Source organism: Scyliorhinus torazame, chromosome 3, assembly GCF_047496885.1.
Source record: "Scyliorhinus torazame isolate Kashiwa2021f chromosome 3, sScyTor2.1, whole genome shotgun sequence".
NCBI classification, from domain to species: domain Eukaryota; kingdom Metazoa; phylum Chordata; class Chondrichthyes; order Carcharhiniformes; family Scyliorhinidae; genus Scyliorhinus; species Scyliorhinus torazame.
This window is the reverse complement of record NC_092709.1, coordinates 142335405-142359714: the sequence shown is the minus strand read 5'-3', so window position 1 is coordinate 142359714 and position 24310 is coordinate 142335405. Positions and strand designations below refer to the sequence as shown.

The following is a 24310-nucleotide window of genomic DNA, read 5'->3' as shown; positions in this document are numbered from 1 at the left end:
GTCCGTTTTGCTGACTGGGCAGCACCAGTTGTACCTGTAATGAAGCCAGATGCCTCAGTTCGCTTGTGTGGCGACTATAAACTTACAGTGAATATGGCTTCCCGACTCGACCGATATCCAATGCCTCGCATAGAGGATCTCTACGCGAAGCTTGCAGGCGGACTCTCCTTCACAAAATTAGATACGAGTCACGCCTACCTACAGTTGGAGCTGGACCTTGCCTCCCGACCATGTGTAACGATTAATACACACCGGGGCCTGTATGAATATACACGGTTGCCCTTTGGAGTATCCTCTGCCTGCGCAATTTTTCAAATTGTTAGGGAGGTCATTTTGAGAGGTTTACCACGTGTTGCTGTCTACTTGGCTGACGTTTTGATTACAGGGACGTCGGAGCAGGAACATTTGGAAAATCTGGAGGCTGTCCTTAGACGCTTTTCGGAGGCTGGAGTCCATTTACGTCGCACAAAGTGCGTATTTCAGGCAAAGGAAGTAGTCTACCTGGGTTATCGGGTGGACCGCGAAGGTTTGCACCCCGCGCAGAGAAGGTGCGTGCGATTCAACAGGCCCCCGCCCCGACTGACACTTCGCATCTTCGTTTGTTTCTCGGTCTCGTAAACTATTACCGGAAGTTCCTCCCCAATCTGGCAACTACGCTGGCCCCGTTGCACCTTCTGCGAAAGGAAAATCACACCTGGGTTTGGGGTCAGCCGCAAGAAACCGCTTTCCGGCGGGTAAAGCAACAATTGTCGTCGTTTGGGTTACTAACCCACTATGATCCTGGAAAGCTTTGCTCGTCACGTGATGCATCCCCGTATGGTATTGGGGCCGTCCTGTCCCACAAGATGGAGAACGGGGCCGAGCGACCGATAGCTTTCGCCTCCTGCACATTGACTGCAGCGGAGAAAAAGTACGCGCAGATCGAGAAGGAGGGCCTGGCAGTGGTTTTTGCGGTGAAGGGCTTCCACCAGTACGTGTATGGCCGCCATTTCACTATCGTGACTGATCATAAGCCTCTGCTGGGACTTTTCAGAGAGGATAAGCCAATACCACCCATTGCTTCTGCACGGATCCAGCGCTGGGCTTTGTTGCTTGCTGCATACGAGTATTCTCTGGAGCACAAACCAGGAACGCAGATAGCGAATGCCGACGCATTGAGCCGATTGCCTTTATCCACCGGCCCCATGTCGACCCCCACGACCGGTGAGGTGGTTGCAACCCTAAATTTTATGGACACCTTGCCTGTCACGGCATCACAGATCTGTGAGTGGACCCAGACGGAGCCAGTCCTGTCAAAGGTTCGGCACATAGTCCTGTATGATGGGCAGCATAGACAGCTCCCAGGCGAGTTGCGGGCATTTTCCTCCAAGCTGTCAGAATTCAGCGTGGAAGACTGCATCCGCTTGTGGGGGACGCGTGTCATTGTCCCGGAAAAAGGCCAGGAGCTGATACTAAGAGACTTGCACAATGGGCATCCAGGCGTGACCAAAATGAAAATGTTGGCCCGGAGTTATGTCTGGTGGCCAGGCCTCGACACCGACATTGAGAAGGTGGCCCAAAACTGCTCCATTTGCCAGGAGCATCAGAAGCTTCCGCCGGCCGCTCCCCTACATCACTGGGAATGGCCAGGGCGGCCTTGGGCACGCTTGCATGCAGATTTCGCAGGCCCTTTTCAAGGATCCATGTTCCTTCTATTAATCGACGCCCAGTCTAAATGGCTAGAGGTGCATAAGATGCAGGGGACAACGTCCTGCACAACAATTGAAAAGATGCGTTTGTCCTTGAGCACGCATGGCCTCCCCGAGGTGCTGGTCACGGATAACGGCACTCCATTCACAAGTGAGGAGTTTGCGAGGTTCAAACGGCATACGCCATATCCGTACTGCCCCTTACCACCCGGCTGCAGACATTCAAAAGAGGACTAAAGAAGCAGTCTTCCAGATCAATGGACACGAGACTGGCTCGCTTTTTGTTTACGTATAGGACCACCCCCCATGCGGTGACTGGGGTAGCTCCCGCAGAACTTCTAATGGGCCGGAAACTTCGCACCCGCCTTAGTATGGTTTTCCCGGACATTGGCGCAAAAGTACACCGCACACAAGAACGGCAGGGACAGGGATTTTCTCGGCATCGGCGGATTCGGCGGTTTGCGCCCGGTGACCCAGTGTTCGTTCGGAATTTTGCTGGTGGTGCCCAGTGGGTTCCTGGCGTAATCGTTCGCCAAACGGGCCCTATATCTTACCAGGTGCAAGCCCAGGGTCGCCTCCAGCGCAAACATGTAGACCACGTTCGGTCCAGAAGACTATCCCCTCCAAAGATTCCCCGCCCCTGGAGCTCATTTCTACAGCCGCAGAGACCAGAGACAAGGGAAGGTAGTCCTCACAATCTTCCACTGGTGCCCCACTCAAAGCCTGCGCAGGTTGTTACAGAACCGAATGGAGATAGAGACGCTGACATGACGGAAGCAGCAGACTCTGACTCTGAGATGGAGAGACAGGACGCATCAGAGGGGGAATCCTTGGGTCCACGGGCCGTGGATGTACAACCGTTACGCCGTTCATTTTGTATCCTTAAAGCTCGTGCTGGATTCTTCGTGGCCCTCACAAAAGTCCCTAATGACTGACTCAACCACCTCTGCTGGCAGTGCATTCCACACACTCACCACTTTGTGTAAAGAACCGACCTCTGACATCTCCCCTATACCTTCCTCCAATCACCTTAAAATTATGTCCCCTCGTGACAACTATTTCCGCCCTGGGGAAAAGTCTCTGGTTATCCACTCCATCCATGCCTTTCATCACCTTGCACACCTCTATCAAGTCACTTCTCTTCCTTCTTCGCTCCAGTGAGAAAAGTCCTCGCTCCCTCAACTTTTTTTCATAAGATATGCCCTCCAGTCCAGGCAGCATCGTGGTAAATCTCTGCACCTTCTCCAAAGCATCCACATCCTTCCTATAATGAGGCAAAGAACTGGACACAATATTCCAAGTGTGGACCAACCAGGGTTTTATCAAGCTGCAGCAAAACCTCGTAGCTCTTAAACTCAATCCCCCTGTTGATGAAAGCCAACACCCCATACGCCTTCTAAACAACCCTATCAACCTGGGTGGCAACTTTGAGGGATCTATATCTGTGGACCCCAAGGTCCCTCTGTTCCTCCACACTTCCAAGAATCCTTCCTTTAATCCTGAATTCACCATTCAAATTCGACCTTCCAAAATGAATCACTTCACATTTATCTAGGTTGAACTCCATCTACCACTTCTCAGCCCAGCTCTGCATCCTGTCAATATCCTGTTGTAACCTGCAACAGCCCTCAACACTATCCACAACTCCACCAACCTTCGTGTCATCGGAAAACTTACTAACCCACCCTTCCACTTCCTCATCCAAGTCATTTATAAAAACCACGAAGAGCAGAGGTCCCAGAACAGATCCTTGCAGGACATCACTGGTCACCGACCTCAAGGCGGAATACTTTCCATCCGCTACCACTCGCTGTCTTCTTTTGGCCAGCCAATTCTGTATCCAGACAACCATATTTCCCTCTATCCCATGCCCCTGACTTTCTGAATGAGCCTACTGTGGGGAACCTTATGAAATGCTGTACTGAAATCCATATACACCACATGTTCCTTCCAGATTGGTTGTGATGCTGTTCACGTTAAATAACCTGCTGACACTTGCTGTCTGATCTCTCCTGAAGAATAGTAATTTGAGTGAAATATCAGGGGATCTCTAGTGCCAAAGGAAATTTTAATAAACACATTTTCTCAATACGAGCAGTGTTGGCAAGACTGCACTAATTAGTTAGTCCTTCCCTAGCCGTTCTGAAGTTACTGGTTGGTAACTGCTGTTTATTAAAAATACTGCTGCAATCTTCATGCTCACGATGCTCTGATAATAGTGCTAATCAGGTGGAGCATTTCAGTATTCTGACCCAGCACTAATTGGGATGCAAGCCCATGCCATGATGGTGTGTGACTTGGAAAGCAACTTCACAGCTGTTCTAACACTATTGCTTTTCTTGTACTAAAGTCATGGGTTGGGTGCTTCCTGTAAATGGTACATTCTGCAGCCACTGTATGCCCATGGTTTGAGAGATGGGCATTGAGTAGAGTGGTAGGCTACAGACAGCTGATTTGATTTGTTGTGTATCTTGAGTTTTGTGGTTGCATGCTGTTAGAGACGTAGATGTCGAGCGTATTTCACAGTACTCCCGATGAGAACCTTGAAGCTGATTGAGGTTTGGGGAGAGGGGTGGCGAGAGATTAGGTTTGGTTAGGAAGATTCCCTGGAATTAATGTGGCTCCGAAGCGCAATGGATTTTAAAATTCTACGTTAAAGAGAGGAGACGGTGATCAGTTGAAGTGAAAACACAGCAGTTTGTGATTGAAGGAAGTGCACAATAGGTAAGGTTTCTTCTCTGTCAGATAAGAAGATATTTTAAAGGAGGTGCCATGAAGCAGTGTCGGAAAGTTTTTTTTTCAGACCAAGCGAGATGTGGAGGGCACAACAAAGCAAATCTTCAGCCAGAGCAACACAGTTTGCAACCAACGCTCTCAGCAGCTGACTGTTGAGGCTCCGAAATGAGCAAAGTGGATGGGAACCAGGTGTAATCTCGTTTTACAAATGTGCGGTTAAATTTCCAAAATCTCCGGCGGAAAAGTCTGCTGTACAATGATCCAGGAGGACATTACTCTCAACAACCAGTCTCGCTGCAGCCACACGCTGATTTCACCAGAGTTCGAACACAGCGGATCCATCCCCAAAATTAAATCTAAAAGACCATTTGGTAAATCTTTTTCTTTTTTAATTTTAGAGTACCCAATTATTTTTTTTCCAATTAAGGGGCAATTTAGCGTGGCCAATCCACCTGAACTGCACATCTTTGGGTTCTGGGGCGAAACCCATGCAAGCACGGGGAGAATGTGCAAACCCCACACGGACAGTGACCCGGGGCCGGCATTCGAATCCGCCTCGGCGCCGCAGTCCCAGTGCTATCCATTAGAACATAGAAAAATACATGATGTGGAGATGCCGGCGTTGGACTGGGGTGAGCACAGTACGAAGTCTGACAACACCAGGTTAAAGTCCAACAGGTTTGTTTCGATGTCACTAGCTTTCGGAGCGCTGCTCCTTCCTCAGGTGAATGAAGAGGTCTGTTCCAGAAACACATATATAGACAAATTCAGAGATGCCAAACAATGCTAGGAATGTGAGCATTAGCAGGTGATTAAATCTTTACAGATCCAGAGATGGGGTAACCCCAGGTTAAATAGGTGTGAATTGTATCAAGCCAGGACAGTTGGTAGGATTTCGCAGGCCAGATGGTGGGGGATGAATGTAATGCGACATGAATCCCAGGTCCCGGTTGAAGCCGCACTCGTGTGCGGAACTTGGCTATAAGTTTCTGCTCGGCGATTCTGCGTTGTCGCGGGTCCTGAAGGCCGCCTTGGAGAACGCTTATCCGGAGATCAGAGGCTGAATGCCCTTGACTGCTGAAGTGTTCCCCGACTGGAAGGGAACATTCCTGCCTGGTGATTGTTGCGCGATGTCCGTTCATTCGTTGTCGCAGCGTCTGCATGGTCTCGCCAATGTACCACGCTTCGGGACATCCTTTCCTGCAGCGTATGAGGTAGACAACGTTGGCCGAGTCGCACGAGTATGTACCGCGTACCTGGTGGGTGGTGTTCTCTCGTGTAATAGTGGTATCCATGTCGATGATCTGGCACGTCTTGCAGAGATAGAAAAATACAGCACAGAACAGGCCCTTCGGCCCACGATGTTGTGCCGAACATTATGCCACCGTGCTGCCCTTAACCTTTTAGTAAATCTAATACTCCCACTATCTTCATGTAAAATATAGCTTTTGCTATCACTGTATTGTTGCTTTAGGATTCAGATGGAGAATGTTTATGATTGAGCTAATAAACAATTTCTAAAGTCTGATTTGCCAATAAAGCCAAATGCAGGGATGAAGGTAGTTTAAAAAAAAAAAGGTTTGGTTAGGAGGCGAGCCATGTAACAGTGTTGGGCTAGGAATGTGGGTGAGTGCAGGAAACAGAGCGTTGATTAACTAGACGAGCAAAATTGTAGAACATCCATCCATTGCCCTGTTTGTGGCATACTGTGGGCTAGCATAGGTTGCTCCATTGTCAGTGGAGATGAGGGACTAAACACAAGTTGTTCATGATTACCCCTACTCTTTATGCTGGAGGGAAGGTGGTTTTTCTGCTGGGCATGTTGGCCTGTGACAACCCGCTTTTTGCATATTGAAACAAAAACAGAAAATGCTAGAAAATCTCAGCAGGTCTGACAGCATCCGTGGAGGGAGATCAGAGCTAACGTTTTGAGCCTAGTTGACTCTTCGCCAGTCATCCAAACTGGAAACGTTAGTTCTGTTCTCGCTCCACAGATGCCGTCAGACCTGCTGAGGTTTCGCAGCATTTTAAGTTATCATTTCCGATTCCAGCATCCGCAGTAATTTCCTTTTGCTCTTGCATATTGACTTTGACTGCAGCTGTTGAAGCATTTTGTCCTAGGATCTCTTGTTGTGCTGGAACTCTTTGAGGCTGTACTCTTGTCAAAACCATTGCCTTTTTATTGAGAGCGGTTGCACTCGCATTACTCCTCTAATATTCAGCTCTTAACGTTATTGATTGTCCAAAGGCCAGTGATGAAGTGTGGAACTGAGTGATCAGTTATCCAAATTAAACTTTGAATAGATGATGCTTGAGCTGTCTCTATTGAAAGCTCCTTTCAGAACACTGGTCATTGGGAGGCTGAGTGAGTGGTAATTGGCTAGTGTGACATTCTTCTCTCGTTATTAAGGAGACATATCTGGTAAATTTGCATATTGCGTAAATGGTAATGTCATGGCTGCACTGGACCAACTTGATTGGGAGGCAGTTGGTTCCAATTTGCAGGTCTTCAGCTTTACAACTAGGAACTTATCATGGATGACAGCCTCTTAATGCCACGTGGCGTTCAACCCTTGTTCGTGAAGATTAGCTAATTCTGTGTAAACTATGGGTGTGATTCTGCAGCCCCTTTGACTTGCTCAAAGGCCGGTCAATAGTGGGAGAGGCCAAAAACTAGACCCGCGCCAGGCGCCAAACAGTAGGCGAAATCGGGATCTCGCCATAGTGTGGTGAGAAACCAATTATCATCACTTAAGCCCCATTTCCATACAATTAACGGGAGCCACCCCACATCCAACGGCCTCCCGCCATTCAGCGGCCACCCCAGCAAGTGCTCACGCTGGTGTTAATTAGTACTCCTTTTGGAAAGCGCAAACCTGGCGGAAGGGCTTCTGTGGAGAGCCGAGGAGGTGAGTTGCCATCTTTGCTCACGGGCAACGAGCCATGGGGTGCTGGGATTGCCACCCCAGTGCTCGGTGGGTGGTAAGGGACCCTCGGCTGAGGGTGGGGGACCCTCTGCAAGGGTGTGCTCTCATGGGGATGGGGGGTGCGCGAGGGGGGGGCAACCACTCGCGGCACTACATGCCAACCCCTGGATCATGTTGACCCATTCCGGGAGCAGCCCCTGTCCCTGCCCATCTGCCCACCGATCACCCATAACTCCCACTGACTACCGAGGCCTCTGGCTATGCGGCTGAAGGCTATTGCTAAAAGGGAATTGCCAAGCGAAGTTAAGTGAGCACTTCACACATGCCACGTGGATTCCCGTGGGTGGGCCATGTAGCATGTGGGAATCATTGTCTAGCATCCCAATCACACCCTGATGCCTGGACACTGTGCTCGAACACTGTGGGAGGCAACACCACACTCGCAGCAGCCAACATTCGAACACCCAGGGAATGGGATACAGCACCGAGGACCTGTCCACAGCCGGAGGGTGGGTCTGTCCACAGCCGGAGGGTGGGTGAGTGCCATGGGGAGGATGGGGGAAGATGGCTGCAAAGATGGGCAAAGGGTCCGGAGGTCAGCCTGCATTGTGGAACAAAGTGACAGGCTCTATAATGGTTCTGCAAAAAGGTGCTAATGTGCTGTACAATACCCCACTCACGATGGTGTCACCACCCCCTCCCCTCTCCCCTGGTGCCCTCTGTGATCCTCAACGTTCTTGGCCCTCCTAGCTCTACCACTACATTTAGGTGTCTCCCCAGGATGCACATCTGAGGTGGAGGCTGCCAGCTGCCTACCTCACCCCGTGGCCTTCGATGCCCCGGCAGACGTCCTCTGGGGCCAGAGGGCCCCGGCTCACTTGGCGGCATGTGCACAGCCGTGCTGCCCTGTCTCGTGTGCTGCTCTTAGAGACGAGCCACATCAGAGGGGCAGAACTTGGGGGAGCTGGTGGCCACCATCTCCACTCCATGGGATGGGTTCGGCTTGGCACTCAACGCCCCCTCCTCCCAGCTGGTGCCCATAGGGCCCTGGGCTTCACCTTGAGATGGAGGGGCTGCTGGTTCGAGCCACTGCTGTCCCTGCATCATTCGGCTCTGCTAATGCTGGCAGTTCCCCATAGTCTGCACCATCGTGTCAACGCCCTCAGCGATGCTCCTCAGTGACTGGGACAAGCTCTGCAGCGCCTTGGCCATTCCCATCTGACAGCGGGACACGTCTTGCAAAACCGCATCAAGGTCGGCCAGGTACTGGGTGACATCCCTCAGGGAGTCGGACATTCTGCCGAGACCCTCAGCCATGGCCGTCACCCACTGCGCGTTGCCTTGGACACCTTCACTCATGGTGCCGCCATCGTGCATCAGGTTCTCCACTGTGCTCGCCACCCTAGCAGTGTTGGCCTCGGTGCCACTCATTGCCACTGCCATCTCCTGCACCCGTAGCCTCTGGGATTTCTCCAAGTGGCTATGGATCTGCTGGAGCAACGCTGACATCTCCCTCTGACTATCATGGCCACTCCCTATCATCTCCATCAGCTCCGGGTACTTCTGTACCACAGGCTCAGCATCAGGCTGGGACCCAGCAGCCCTCCGACTGCTGTCTTGCCTAGGGATTTCTGCCTCCGCCTGATGTGCATCATCAGCAGTGTGGTGCTCACCAGATTGTGCCCCCGAAACCTGACCACAAACATGTCCCACCGAGGTGCGTGTATCTGCGCTGGTGGAGGGTGGGGATAACAGCTGTTCCGCAACTAAGGTTGCATCCTCGGAGCTCTCCTCCGAGTCAGGACAGGTTGCCACCTGGGATAGGCCAGGAGAATGGGCATGTGGTCAGTGGGAGTGATGGGTCAGTCAATAAGGCAATCACTACTCACGTTTGATAGGTCCTCTGGGTGGAACCCGGTGGTTCCTCACCTCCTGTGGCATCCGCCAGCCACCACGTGGCTGACCAATCTGTCCTCGGCCACCCCGGTCACCTCCGGGGCCCGCTCCTCGAAATGGTGAGGATTTTTGTGTCTGGCACCCCTCCGCCACTCTGGGCCCCCTCCCAACGGTAATGGGAGAGCTTTTCCTGAGGAGACAATGAGAGGGCATTGTTAGCCACATGCATGGTTCAGTGATGGAAGAGGGGTTGTGAAGGAGGGGTTTGGGGGTTTGAAGGGGAGGGGGGTGGAAGAAGAGCTGGGGGTCACATGGGGAGTTGGTAGGTGAATGCTCCCTTTTGTGGGGAGCGGTGGGTCTACTCACTCATGCTGCCCGCTGTAGGTCATTGGCCTTTTTCCAGCACTGGAGGCCAGTCGTCCTGTTCACATTCGCCAAGCTGACAGCTGCGGTCACCTCATCCCAGGCAGCACTGACTCTCTTGAACCCTCGGGAGATCAGAACATGGTTTCTGGCCTCCACGGCATTTAGCAGCCTCCCCAGATCTGCATCCCCGAATCTTGGGGCCGGTCTCCTTGGCACCATTATTGCGAGCAGACTAGGGTTGGCTGAGCAACTGCAGCTGAAGTGCTGCTCGACCTTGTTAGCGGGGGACTGGCGAGCACGTGAAGCCTCATTAAGTGGACCAATTAACGTTGCCGGCCTTGCTGGGCCAAGCACCGGGAAGATCTCAGCAATTCCCGCCCACTGTCACACTTAGAAATGTTTCTGGAGAATTGTGCCCAATATGCAAAAATGTGGCTTTCTGCTCTTGTAACATAATTATTCACTGTCCCTATGAGGAGAAATCTGATTTTTTTTAATAAGACATTTTAACACTTTTTAAAAAAATTTAAAGTACTCAATTAATTTTTTTTCCCAATTAAGAGGCAATTTAACGTGGTCATTCTACCCCCCTGCACATTTTTTGGGTTGTGGGGGTGAGACTCGCGCAGACCCAGGGATAATGTGAAAACTCCACACGGACAGTCACCCATGGTAGGATTGAACCCGGGTCCTCTGCGCCGTGAGGCAGCCGTGCTAACCACTGCATCATCGTGCTTCCCATAACACTATCAGTGTTGTTTAGATTCTTCCCTGTCCACACGCATTTTACCCAACCTAAACCTAGTCAGTATTTTGAAACTGCAAAATTGCTGCAAGTCACTTTGTTTCCTCCAGCTGCCGATGTTTTCCGTGTGTGTCAGCTACTTTCAATTCAAATTCATTAATTTGGCGGTTCTCGCCAAATCAGGATTTCATCGTGAGCAATTGAATATAGACGTTCATATTTCTTTTAATGAAAAGAACATTGTGCTAACCAGGGTATTATAAGGCTCACATCTCAATTTATTGCACTGCATTATTTAATCTATTCTTTGTCTTCATGATACATATATAATGCCTACATATATAATGCCTACTATTTTAAAGATTTGTCCCTTCCTTTGTCACTCTTTGGCCTTGCTTGTATCTTTTTGCAGGAAGTGCAGCTGAGGAATGATACGGTTACCTTTGAGACTTGGAAAAATCCTCCGCCGCCAATTTACATGCAGTTTTACTTTTTTAATGTCACAAACCCTACCGAGGTGCTAAATGGAGGCAAACCCTATCTTGAAGAAAAAGGCCCTTACACTTACAGGTATGATCAATTAATCTTTTCAATTGAAACTTCTTCATGATGCTATTTAGACTATTTTGTTCTTTCCGTAGAGTTTTGAGAGATTCTTTTTTTTACGCAATGTTTCAAGCAAAATAAAAACATGCAATGAGGAAGATGATTTTGGTCCCTGAAGTCTCTCCGTTCTGTAGACCATGTATAATGTGTGCCACTGTGGATTCCACCCAATGCATTCAGTCTCTTCAAAGCTGCATTCGTTTCGGGGCAGCACGGTGGCACAGTGGCTAGCACTGCTGCCTCACGGCACCAAGGTCCAAGGTTCGATCCCAGCTCTGGGTCACTGTCTGTGTGGAGTTTGCACATTCTCCCCGTGTTTGCGCGGGTTTCACCCCCATAACCCAAAGATGTGCAGGGTAGGTGAATTGGCCACGCTAAATTGCCCCTTAATTGGAAAAAATGAATTGGGTACTCTTTATAAAAAAATTTAAAATTTAAAAAAATTTTAAAGCTGCATTTGTTTCACCATACATGTCAACCTAGCAAAAGCTGATAAACAGCTTCGAAATTTTGCTGATGGAGACTCAAAAGATTAATCTCTTAGAAACAGCCCAGATATGATAAACCTGTGGCATGCGAAGGCAAAGTTGCAGGCGTTTATCGCTTAAGATGTAGAGGTCCACATTGTTCCTGCATTTGTTGTTCCTCCCACAGTCCAAAGTTGTGCAGGTTAGGTGGATTGGCTATGCTTAATTACCTCTTAGTGTCTAGAGGTGTGCAGGTTTGGGGGGGTCTGTGCATGGGTAGAGTGCTCTTTCGAAGGGTCAGTGTAGACCCGATGGACCAAATGGCCTCCGTCCACATCGTAGGAATTCTATGACATAGCATAGATCTGGTCGACTGGGATAGGTACAAGGACCAGCAAAAGGTCACAAAGCAGTTTATAAGAACTACTAAAAGGGATTATGAAAGGAAACTTGCAAGGGACATCACATTCAATAAGAAGAAATGTTATTGTTATATAAAGGGAAAGCGGGTGGTCAAGAGTGACATAGGTTCACTAAAAGCTGAAAATGGATATATTGTCAGTGATAATGGGGAAATGACAGACATTTTGAACAATTACTTTCCCTCCGTGTTTCCAGTAGAAAAGGCGGATAACTTGCTGGAAGTTAACAGTCGATAGAGGACAGGGACTTAATACAGTTAATGCAAGTACACATCCGTAACTAGAAAATTAATGGAACTAAGAGGCACAAATCCCCAGGACCTGACTGTTTCCATCTGAGGGTGCTTAAAGGAAGTAGGGGAGCACATTGTAGATGCTGTAACTACAACCTTCCAGAGATCTGTAGATTCAGGAGTAGTCCCTCTGGATTAGAAAATTACACATGTTACTCCACTTTTTAAGGGGGAAAGCAGGGAATTACAGACCAGTTAGCCTAACATCTGTGGTGGGGAAATTGCTAGAGTCTATATTCCATGAAGGGGTAACTGAACACCTTGAAAAAATTTGGTTGATCAGGGAGAGCCAGGATGGATTTGTGAAGGGAAGGTCATGCTAGTCTAGTCTTCTTGAATTTTTTGAAAAAGTGACTAAAATAATGGACCAGGGAATGTCAATGGATGTTATTTATATGGACTTCCATACGGCATTTGATAAAGTCCCACACAAGAGTCTGTTAACTAAGTGGAACCCCATGGAGTTGAGGGCAAATTATTGACATGGTTAGGAAATTGGTTGAGCGGCAGACAACAGTGTGTGGGGATAATGGATAATTACTCTAATTGGCAGGAGGTGACTAGTGGTGGTGTCCCACAGGGATCTTTGTTGGGACCTCAATTATATGACTTGGATGATGGAATAGAAAGTCATATATCCAAATTTGTGGATGATACAAAGTTAGGTGGCATTGTAGACAGCCTAGATGGTAGCATAAAATTGAAGGGGATATTGACAGACTTGGTGAATGGGCAAAATTGTAGGCAGATGGAATTTAATATTAGCAAGTGTGATGTTATACATTTTGGACCAAAACAGGATGACCTTGGGCAGTACGGTGGCACAGTGGTTAGCACTGCTGCCTCACAGCGCCAGGGACCCGGGTTCAATTCCGGCCTTGGGTGACTGGCTGCGTGGAGTTTGCATTTTCTCTCCATGTCTGTATGGGTTTCCTCTGGGTGCTCCGGTTTCCTCCCAGTCCAAAGATGTGCAGGTTAGGTGGATTGGCCATGCTAAGTTGCCCCCTAGTGTCCAAAAGGTTAGGTGAGGTTACTGGGTTATGGGAATAGGATTGGGGCCTGACCCTAGGTAGGGTGCTCTTTCAGAGGGTTGGTGAAAACTCAAATGGCCTCCTTCTGCACTGTAGGGATTCTCTGATTCTATGAGGAGAGTACTTTCTCAATGGAAAGAGGTTAGGTACAGGGGATTTCCAAACAAACTTGGGGGTTCAGTTGCACATGTCCTTAAAATGCCGGGAACAAGTGCAGAGAATAATCAAAAAGGCTAATGGAGCACTAGCCTTTATATCTTGAGGATTGTAATATATGGCTGCAGCCATACAAAACCCTGGTTAGACCCTAATTGGGATACTGTAAGCAGTTCTGGGCACCAGACCTTGGGAAGGATATATTGGCCTTGGAGGGAGTGCAAGGTAGGTTTACAAAAATAGTATTTGGATTACAGGTGTTGAGTTAAGAGGTGAGATTACTCAAATTAGATCTGTTTTTGTTAGAATTTAAAAGGTTAAGGGGTGATCTGATCGAAGTATTCAAGATATTAACAGGGAAAGACAGGGTAGATAAAGGTAAACTGTGGGAGATTCTAAAACTCGGGGGCATAGTCTAAAGGTTAGGGCTAGACCGATCAGGAGAGACATTAGGAAGAACTTCTTCACTTAAAGGGTGTTTGGGAATTCTCTCCCACAAACAGCATTTGAAGCTAGATCAGTTAATTTTAAATCTGAGATAGATAGATAGATCTTTGTTGGGCAAAGATATTAAGGGATATGGGCCAAATGCAGGTATATGGAGTTAGGCTGCAGATCACCCATGATCTCATTGAATGGTGGGACAGGCTCAATGGGCTGAATGGCCTTCTCTTGTTCCTATGTTCCATTACACAGTTAATATTTGTATTTCTCTCGCTTCAGTAAAATAATGCAAAATCCCCAAGTTTACATCTGAATTGGAATAAAATTTACATCCAATTAAATGGTCCCGTCATTTGTGTCTGAACTTTGCCATTGATCCTCTTCTGAGACAGTGCTCCCTCTGTTTTCTTTCTTTTCCTTAACTACTTGTATTTTTCTCCAGCTTCTGAAAATTAGAACGATTAGCCCTGATTGAATTTAATGTGTGTAAAAGCTTAAATTAAAATGCTTAAGAGCGCTTGCTACATTAACATAGTGTTGGTGATTATCTGGCTAACTGGTTTACAGTTAACTTTTGTTTTTAGTGAAGTGAACTTACTGCTTAGTTTTCATGACTCATGCCTTGAACCAAAGCCTACTTCATAGGTCTCGTGATACTCACTCAGCAGGAAACACATTTGTTGTGAAGGTTGAAACTTTGCAAGATTTTGTATTGGCAGAATTTTCCTTCTTGCCACTCTCCAGTGAGTTTAGACGTGTTGGTCTGATACAGTCGACAAGTCTGATTTTAGTTTGATACTCCCCCTGCCCAACAAACCTAAATCCAAATGTCTGCCACGTGAATCTGCCCCCATCCGGCCCTGTCTCCAATGCTGCAGTTAAAATTGTTCTTTATGGTCTTTCTCACTCATCCCATCTTCTCCGGCTTGACAGCTCTTCCCTTAAACTGTGCTTTTGATTCCGAGCATTGTCTGCCTTCCACCACACTCTTGAAATTAGAAAGCACTGCTATTTTGATTCCCTCCCGTCCCTAATCCAGGCATTTGTTTTCCCCTTTTTTTTTTTTTTCCTGCTGCTACCCAGGGTGAGGTAGGCAATCTGGCGTAGACTAGAGATCTTAAGAGTGCGGGAAACGGGAACGGGCTCCACCATTCAATATGATCATGGCTTACCTTGAGTTTCAACTCCACTTTCCTGCTTGCTCCACATATCCTGTAATTGCCTGAGACCAAACATCTGTCTATCCCAGCCTTAAATACATTCAACGATGGAGCATCCACAATCTTCTGGGGTAAAGGATTATTCCAAAGGTCCAGAACCCTTTAGTTGAAGTAATTTCTCCTCATCTCAGTCCAGTTTAATTGGACCCTTATCCTGAGACTGTATCCCTTGTTTTGGGTTCCCTGATCAGTGGAACAATCTGTCTACCCTATCAAGCCCCTTCAATATCTTGTAGGTTTCAGTGAAATCACCTCTGATTCCTCCAGAGAACTTACTCAGCTTCTGATCATAGGAGAATCCCCTCATAAATCTTGTAGGTTTCAGTGAAATCACCTCTGATTCCTCCAGAGAACTTACTCAGCTTCTGATCATAGGAGAATCCCCTCATCCCAGGGACCAATTGAATGAACCTTCGCCTTACTACCTCTAGTGTAAGTATATTGTTTCTTAAATGTGACCAAAACTGCACACTGTATTCTGGATGCTTTCTCCCCAAAGCCCTGCATGATTATAGAAAGGCTTCTTTACTCGTCTATCCCAGTCCCCGAGCAATAAAGGCTGACATGCCATTTGCCACCTTAATTGCTTGCTGTACCTGCATGATATCAATGCTCTTTGAACATCAACCCTTTAAAACGCCTCGTACCTTTTTAAAACCAAATTGAATAACTGCACACTTCCCTATAGGATAAGCCATCTGCGATCATATTTCCCACTCACTTAACCTGTCTTTATCTCTTTGCAGCCACAATGTGCTCCTCACAGTTTACCTATCCAGTTGCTTTGTATCACAAACAGATTTCTCTCTATCCCTTCATCCAAATCATTAATATAGATCGTAGATAGCTGAGACCCCAGCACTGATACTTGTGGCACTCCGCCATTCATTATCTGCCAGTTTGAAAATGCCCCATATATGCCCACTCTCTGCTTCCTGTCTGTTAACTGATTGTTTATCGATGCAGTATATTTCTCTTCTCTCTCTCCCCCCCCCCCCCCCCCCCAACAACTCCATGAACCTTTATTTTGTCTATTAACCTTCTGAGTGGCAGTGTATCAAATTTCTTTGGAAATCCAGGTATGACATCTACTGGTTTCCCTTCATTCACTTTTCTTATTGCATCGTCAAAGCAAACTATACAACCATAATGCATTGGTGCAGAATTAGACCATACGTCTCATCGACTTTGCTCCGCCATTCAATCATGGCTGATATTCTTCTCATCCCCATTCTCTTGACTTTTTCCCCATAACCCCTGATCCCCTTATTGATCAAGAATCTATCTATCAATGTCTTAAAGACACTCCGTGATTTGGCCTCCACAGTCTTCTGTGGCAAAGAGTTCCACCGATTCACCACCCTCTGGCTGAAGACATTTCTCCTTATTTCTCTTTTAAAGGATCGTCCCTTTAGTCTCAGATTGTGTCCTCTGGTTCTAGTTTTTCCGACTAGTGGAAACATCCTCTCCTCGTCCACTCTATCCAGGCCTCGCAGTATCCTGTAAGTGTCAATAAGATCCCCCCTCATTCTTCTAAACTCTTAACGAGTACAGAACCAAAGTCCTCAACCGTTTCTCGTACGACAAACTCTTTATTCCAGGGATCATTCTTGTGAACCTCCTCTGGACCCTTTCGAAGGCCAACACATCCTTCCTTAGACACAGGGCCCAAAACTGCTCACAATACTCCAAATGGGATCTGACCAGAGCCTTGTACAGCCTCAGAAGTACATCCCAGGTCTTGTATTCCAGCTCTCTCGACATGAATGCTAACATTGCATTTGCCTTCCTAACTGCCGACTGAACCTGCACGGTAACTTTAAGATAATCTTGAACAAGGATTCCGAAGTCCATTCGTGCTTCTGATTTCCTAAGCAATTCCCCATTTAGAAAATTGTCTATGCCTCCATTCCTCCTTCCAAAGTGCATAACCTCACACTTTTCCACAATGTGTTCCATCTGCCACTACTCTCCTAGCCTGTCCAAGTCCTTCTGCAGCCCCCCCTGCTTCCTCAATATTACTGTGGAGTCGGAGAGGAGGCGGGCGGCCTTCGGCCGAGTGAAGACGGCACTGTATAATAGTGGTGTGCAGTTTGGCGTAGTGTACCCAGCTAAGTTGAGATGACCTACAACTCCAAAGAATTTTATTTCGAGACAGTGGAAGGAGGTGTTTCTGAAGGCCGGAGGACTGGAGCAGAAGTGAGAAATGGGACTGAGGAGTGGTCCCCTTGCAGCCACGTCTCTGTGATGCCCACAACATAACCTGCCATGAATATTGAAATATTGCTTTTCGTGTATGCCTTTTCTATCTTCTGATTTATTTTCTGCCCCACATCCAGACTACTGCTAGGGGGCCTGCACAGAACATCCATCAGGGTCTTTTTACCTTTACAATTCCTCAACTCTACCCACCGAGATTCTGATCCTATATCGCTCCTTGCTATCGATTTAACTTCATTCCTTACTAACAATGCAACCCCGTCCCCTCTGCCCATCTGCCTGTCCTTTCGATAGGACACATATCCTTGGATATTTAGGTCCCAGCCCTGATCCCCTTGCAGCCACGTATCTGTGATGTCCACAACATAATACCCGCCAATTTCAATGTGTGCAACAAGCTCATTTACCTTATCCGTATACTGCACGCATTTAGGTACAACACCCACAGTTCTATAACGTGGTCTGGAAACTTTACTAACCTCTTCTGTGCCCTCGGCTCCTTTAACCAGCTGAAAGTCCTCATCATTAACCTGCACTTCCACCCTCTCCTTTAACTTTGATTTTCTAATTCTCCATACATTTGCCCCCCCCCTCCCCCAGCACTATTTAATTTAAAGCCTATCTACAGCCCTAGTTATATGATTCGCCAGGACTCTGGTCCCAGCATGATTCAGATGACAACCGTCCCCTCTTCCCCAGTACTGGTGCCAATGTCCCATGAATTCAAACCCATTCCTCCCACACCAATCTTTGAGCCACGGATTTACCTGCTTAATCTTATTGACCCTGTGCCAATTAGCTCGTGGCTCAAATAGTAATCCAGAGATGATTACCTTTTTGGTTCTGCTTTTTAATTTAGCTCCTAGCTGTTCATACTCCTTTAGCAGAATCTCTGTTCCTGTTCTACATTTATCATTGGTACCTACGTGGACCACGACAACTGGATCTTTACCCTCCCACTCTCTGAGCCCAGATGAGATATCCCGAACCCGAGCACCAGGCAGGCAACTCAACCTTCGCGATTCTCGATCCTGGTCACAGAGAACAGTGTCAATGCCCCTAACTATACTATCCTCAATTACGACTACATTTCTTTCTCGCCCCCCCCCCCCCCCCAACTTGGAATGGCTCCCTGTACCATGATTCTGTGGTCCGTTTGCTTATCCTCCCTGCCGTTCCCGTTCCCGTCCACGCAGGGAGCACGAATCTCGAACCTGTTCGAAAAGTTCAGGGAATGAGGCTCCTGCAACTCTACCTCCTGGATCCCTCTACCTGCCTCAGCCTCACTCGCAGCCACACCTACCTGTCCCTGACCACTGGCCGAATTCAAGGTATTTTTCACCTTTTTTAATCCCATACTATCCTTAACTTCTGAAGTGAGCCATGAATGGATCTGTCTTGCTGAGTTTTTGTTTTTCAGTGGGATATATTTTTGATGAACATTTTGAATGGTTTCTTTAAATGTTTCCCACTGCTCATTTACCACCATACCTTTGTCTATTTACCCAATTTACCTTCACTAGTCCTTCCCTCATGCCCACGCAATTGTATTTATTAAAGAATTTTGTTTGCGATTGGACTGTTACTTTAAAAGGTCTTCAGTGGCATTATGGTTGCTATTTCCCAGTGCATCATTTCCTACGACACTACTGATTAACCCTGCTCCGTTACATAATACTGGATCTAAGAAACAGTCACAAAATCATTCCACTACATCGTCTTGACCACTCTTGCCAACTTGATTGTCCCAGTCTTTGAAGATTTGTCCCTCACAATTATTACATTGCCTTTGTTACAAGCTCCAGTATTTTCTTGTTTAATGCCCTGTCCAAGGGTATAACAGCTAGGGGGCCTACAAACTGTTCCCACCAGTGTTTCCTGACTCTTGCTATTCCTAATTTCCACCCGGAATGATTCTACTTCATGATCTTCAGAGGCTAGATCCTTTCTCACTTATGTCATCTTTATTATCAGGGCTACCCCCTCCTACTGCCATTCTGACTTTCTTTCTTAAATATTGTGCACCCTGGAATGTTTATCTCCCAACCTTGATCACCTTGTAACTCTGTTTCTGTAATGGTGATTAGATCTAAAACATTTACCTCTATTTATGCCATTAGTTGACCTATCCAATTGCAGTACGCTTCATGAATTCAGATGAAGAAAGAACAAAGAAAATGCAGCACAGGGACAGGCCCTTCGGCCCTCCAAGCCTGCACCGACATGCTGCCCGTCTAACCTAAAACCGTCTACACTTCCGGGGTCCATATCCCTCTCTTCCCATCCTATTCATGTATTTGTCAAGACGCCCCTTAAAACGTCACTATCGTACCTGCTTCCTCCACCACCTCCGGCAATGAGTTCCAGGCATCCACTACCCTCTGTTTTTAAAAAAAAAACAAACTTCCCTCTCTCAACTCCTCTAAACTTTGCCCCTTGCACCTTAAACCTATGTCCCCCTGGTAATTAACTCTTCCACCCTGGAAAAATCTTCTGACTATCCACTTTGTCAAATGCCCCTCATAATTTTGTTGACTTCCATCAGGTTGCCCCTCAAGCTCCGTCGTTCCAGCGAGAACAAACTGAGTTTATACAACCTCTCCTCATAGCTAATGCCCTCCATACCATAGAATCATAGATTTTACAGTGCCGAAGGAGTCCATTCGGCCCATTTAGTCTGCCCGGCCCTTGACAGAGCACCCTACCTCTAACCCACACCTCCACCCCAACCCAGTAACCCCATCCTAACCTTTTGGACACTAAGGGGCAATTTAGCATAGCCCATCCACCTAACCTGCACATCTTTGGACTTTGGGAGGAAACTGACGCACCCGGATGAAACCCACGCACGTGGGGAGAAAGTGCAAACTCCACACAGACAGTCACCCGAGGCCAGAATTGAACACAGGATCCTGAAATTGTGAGACAGCAGTGCTAACCACTGTGCCACCATACCAGACAACATCCTGGTAAACCTCTTCTGTACCCTCTCCAAAGCCTCCACATCCTTTTGGTAGTGTGACGACCAGAATTGAACACTATATTCCAAGTATGGCCCAGCTAAGAATTTAATTGTTTGTGTTCATGTACAATTGTGGCAAAGGCTGTTTTTGTGCATGTACAATTTTTGTTATCTCTCTTCCCCACTGTTCTTGTCTTGTCCAACTCGCTATGTTGTTCCAATGCCTCAACTTTTCTCTTTTGATTTCTATGTCTCCTTTCACCCAGACCTTTCCCTACACAGCCCTAGTTATGCATTTGGCTGGGCATTTGTCCTGGCCGATTCAAGTGGAACGTATCCCAAAAGAATAGCTTTCTCTTTCCAGAATACTGATGCCTGTGTCCCATGAAGCAAAACCCTTCCATCCAACACCACTCTTGGAGCCATGCGTTTAATTCTCTAATCTGCATGACCCTATGCCAATTAGCCTGTGGCTCAGATAACAATCTAGAGATGATTATCTTGATCGGTGTTTCATTTTGGACCAGAACTCCAAGTTCTTTTGGGTAGAACTAGGAATAATGTTTTTCTATGTCTTTGGCTCCCATGTAGATCATAACAGCTGGATCCTCCAGCCGTGACCAGAGATCCTTAATTCTGGAACCAAGCCGGTGACAGCACATTTAGAGGCCCTGGTCATGGTTACAGAGAACCATATCTTTCCTCCTGGTTCTGCTGTCTCCTATCAGTAGCACATTCCTTCTTGTTCACTTCACTTGAATGGCACTCTTCATCATAGTCAGTCCACTGATTCACCTTGCAGTCCTTCTCATTCACACAGGTAGCACGTACCTCCTACTTGTTGGACAAGTCCGAGGACTGAAGCTCCTCCATCGCTACATGCCGAGTCCCTATATCTGCCTAACTTTAAAGCTCTGCCTGGCCCATGAGGTGCAACTGCCTCCTTCAGTAAAGTGTCCATGTAATTTTCACCCTCCCCGATGCCTCACGGTGCCTGACTCTAGCTCAATGACTGAGCTGAAGCTCCTCGAGCTGCACTGTAGATGTATTTGCCCTGGATCACGCTGGTGTCCATGAGCTCCCGCATTTTGCAGTTGCAACACATCACCGACCTTGCTATCTTCATCATGTGTTAATTTTTTACTTTTTTTAATGTCTCGTTAATAAGCCCTGCTGCCCCCAATTAGCTGCACTACCTGTAATTATTACTGCTGCCACTAATAAAACCTCACAACTGCTAATATATTACTGAATTCAAACGGATAAATGACGAAATACTCCCCAACTAATCACTTGGCTGTTTCCCTCTGCTGTCAAAGAACAAAGAAATGTACAGCCCGGGAACAGGCCCTTTGGCCCTCCAAGCCCGTGCCGACCATGCTGCCCGACTAAACTACAATCTTCTACACTTCCTGGGTCCGTATCCCTCTATTCCCATCCTATTCATGTATTTGTCAAGATGCCCCTTAAATGTCACTATCGTCCCTGCTTCCACCACCTCCTCCGGTAACGAGTTCCAGGCACCCACTACCCTCTGCATAAAAAACTTGCCTCGTACATCTACTCTAAACCTTGCCCCTCTCACCTTAAACCTATGCCCCCTAGTAATTGACTCCTCTACCCCGGGGAAAAGCCTCTGACTATCCACTCTGTCTATGCCCCTCATAATTTTGTAGACCTCTATCAGGTCGCCCCTCAACCTCCTTCGTTCCAGTGAGAACAAACCGAGTTTATTCAACCGCTCCTCATAGCTAATGCCCTCCATACCAGGCAACATTCTGGTAAATCTCTTCTGCACCCTCTCTAAAGCCTCCACATCCTTCTGGTAGTGTGGCAACCAGAATTGAACACTATACTCCAAGTGTGGCATAACTAAGGTTCTATACAGCTGCAACATGACTTGCCAATTCTTATACTCAATGCCCCGGCCAATGAAGGCAAGCATGCCGTATGCCTTCTTGACTACCTTCTCCACCTGTGTTGCCCCTTTCAGTGACCTGTGGACATGTACTCCTAGATCTCTTTGACTTACAATACTCTTGAGGGTTCTACCATTCACTGTATATTCCCTACCTGCATTAGACCTTCCAAAATGCATTACCTCACATTTGTCCGGATTAAACTCCATCTGCCATCTCTCCGCCCAAGTCTCCAAACAATCTAAATCCTGCTGTATCCTCTGACAGTCCTCATCGCTATCTGCAATTCCACCAACCTTTGTGTCGTCTGCAAACTTACTAATCAGACCAGTTACATTTTCCTCCAAATCATTTATATATACTACAAAGAGCAAAGGTCCCAGCACTGATCCCTGTGGAACACCACTGGTCACAGCCCTCCAATTAGAAAAGCATCCTTCCATTGCTACTCTCTGCCTTCTATGACCTAGCCAGTTCTGTATCCACCTTGCCAGCTCACCCCTGATCCCGTGTGACTTCACGTTTTGTACTCGTCTACCATGAGAGACCTTGTCAAAGGCCTTACTGAAGTCCATATAGACAACATCCACTGCCCTACCTGCATCAATCATCTTAGTGACCTCCTCGAAAAACTCTATCAAGTTAGTGAGACACGACCTCCCCTTCACAAAACCATGCTGCCTCTCACTAATACGTCCATTTGCTTCCAAATCGGAGTAGATCCTGTCTCGAAGAATTCTCTCCAGTAATTGTCATGTTGATTTTTTTCCGAATACAGTTGTCTATATGTTGAACCCCCGCCCTCCCTCACTGGCTTTTTGGGCTCTCTCACGCTCTTGCTCTCCGCACATGCTCACTTACTCTTGTAATGCCCTCTTGAGTGGTCGGTCGATGCCCAGCTCCAGGACATAATCTAGGCTGAAAATCCATTGCAGAAGTAAAGAAATGTAATATTGTCAGAGGTGCACCGTGTCCACAAAACATGAAACAGAGTGTTTCCATATCTGTTTCGGTGGCCATAAAGGATCTTGTCGCACTTTGTATGTACTTCTGTGTTGTGGCTAACGTTCACACCTCGGCCAACTCACCGTAACAGATGAACTTCTCATTTATCTCCTGTTTTCCCCTGGTAAAATTAGCTGCTGTGCCTGCCCACAAAGCAATGACAAACTTCAGAAGTAATTAATTGGTATAGCAGTGCTTTCCCGGGTATGGAAATTGTGAAAAGTGACGAGTGAGTGCAACCTTTATCCCCATCCCACCTTCCTGGGTCAGTGTGACACCAACACAAGGCTAGGTAAATCCACTGAGGCATCAAGCTTGATGAAGTGGGTTTTGGTGGGGAGAGGGCTTTGTACCTGCTGCTTGAAAGATTGTGTTTTTGTCCCTGAATTATTACTTTAAGTAGCAACCAGATTTGGCATAATCTTTCAGAGAGTATAAACCAAAAGAAAATGTGACGTTTCTGGATGATGGCGAAATGGTGTCTGCGCTGACCTCTAAGACCTATATATTTGTCCCCGAGTTGTCTAAAGGAAATCCTACAACTGACTTAATTAGGACAGTGAATATTCCAGTTGTGGTGAGTTGCTTTTTTGAACCTCTATTCAACAGACACGCCAAGATACAATTTGATTAACTTGCATGTATTTGAGATAAACTTTGAAATTTGAGCTGCTTTTGATTTTCAATGGACATTTTTAGCCAGAAATATTTCTGAAATAACCTTTGGATTTCAGTGCTGAAACTTCAGCTTATCGAAAGGGAGGTATTTAGGGGCACTGCACCTGTGGAACCAGCTGCCCTAATTTGGGAATTCCAGGTTGGGTCTGTGTTCGCATTAAAAAAAGGTGAATGTTGAGACCTTCGGCTGTGCTCCAAACCTTTGACACTGGGACTTCTAATCGAGTTGAGCAGCCAATAGGCTACCAAATGCTTGAGATTGTCCCTAGAGGGGCAGCATGGGGCACAGTGGTGAGTACTGCTGCATCACCATGCCAGGGACCCGGGATCGATTCCGGCCTTGGGTATCTGTGTCGAGTATGCACGTTCTCCCGTGTCTGCGAGGGTTTCCTCCGGGTGCTGAAGTTTGTATAGCTGAAGTATGACCTCTAGCTCTTCATATTTTATTCCTCTAGATGTAAAAACCAGCATTCCATTAGCCTTTTGCTTATTTGTTTGTGCTTTTTTGTGACATTTAAACAACCTATGT

At 47.1% G+C, this 24310-nt stretch overlaps 1 protein-coding gene across 4 annotated transcripts in view; it reads left to right on the top strand.

The window, feature by feature from the left end:
- Positions 1-24310, top strand: part of scarb2c (scavenger receptor class B, member 2c) — a 144351-nt gene that overhangs the window by 33344 nt on the left and 86697 nt on the right. For all 4 annotated transcript variants that reach the window (XM_072496315.1, XM_072496317.1, XM_072496318.1 and 1 more), the window contains exons 2-3: positions 10771-10928; positions 23533-23680. In XM_072496315.1, the coding sequence (XP_072352416.1) occupies positions 10771-10928; positions 23533-23680 (306 nt within the window). The remainder of the gene's footprint in view (positions 1-10770; positions 10929-23532; positions 23681-24310) is intronic.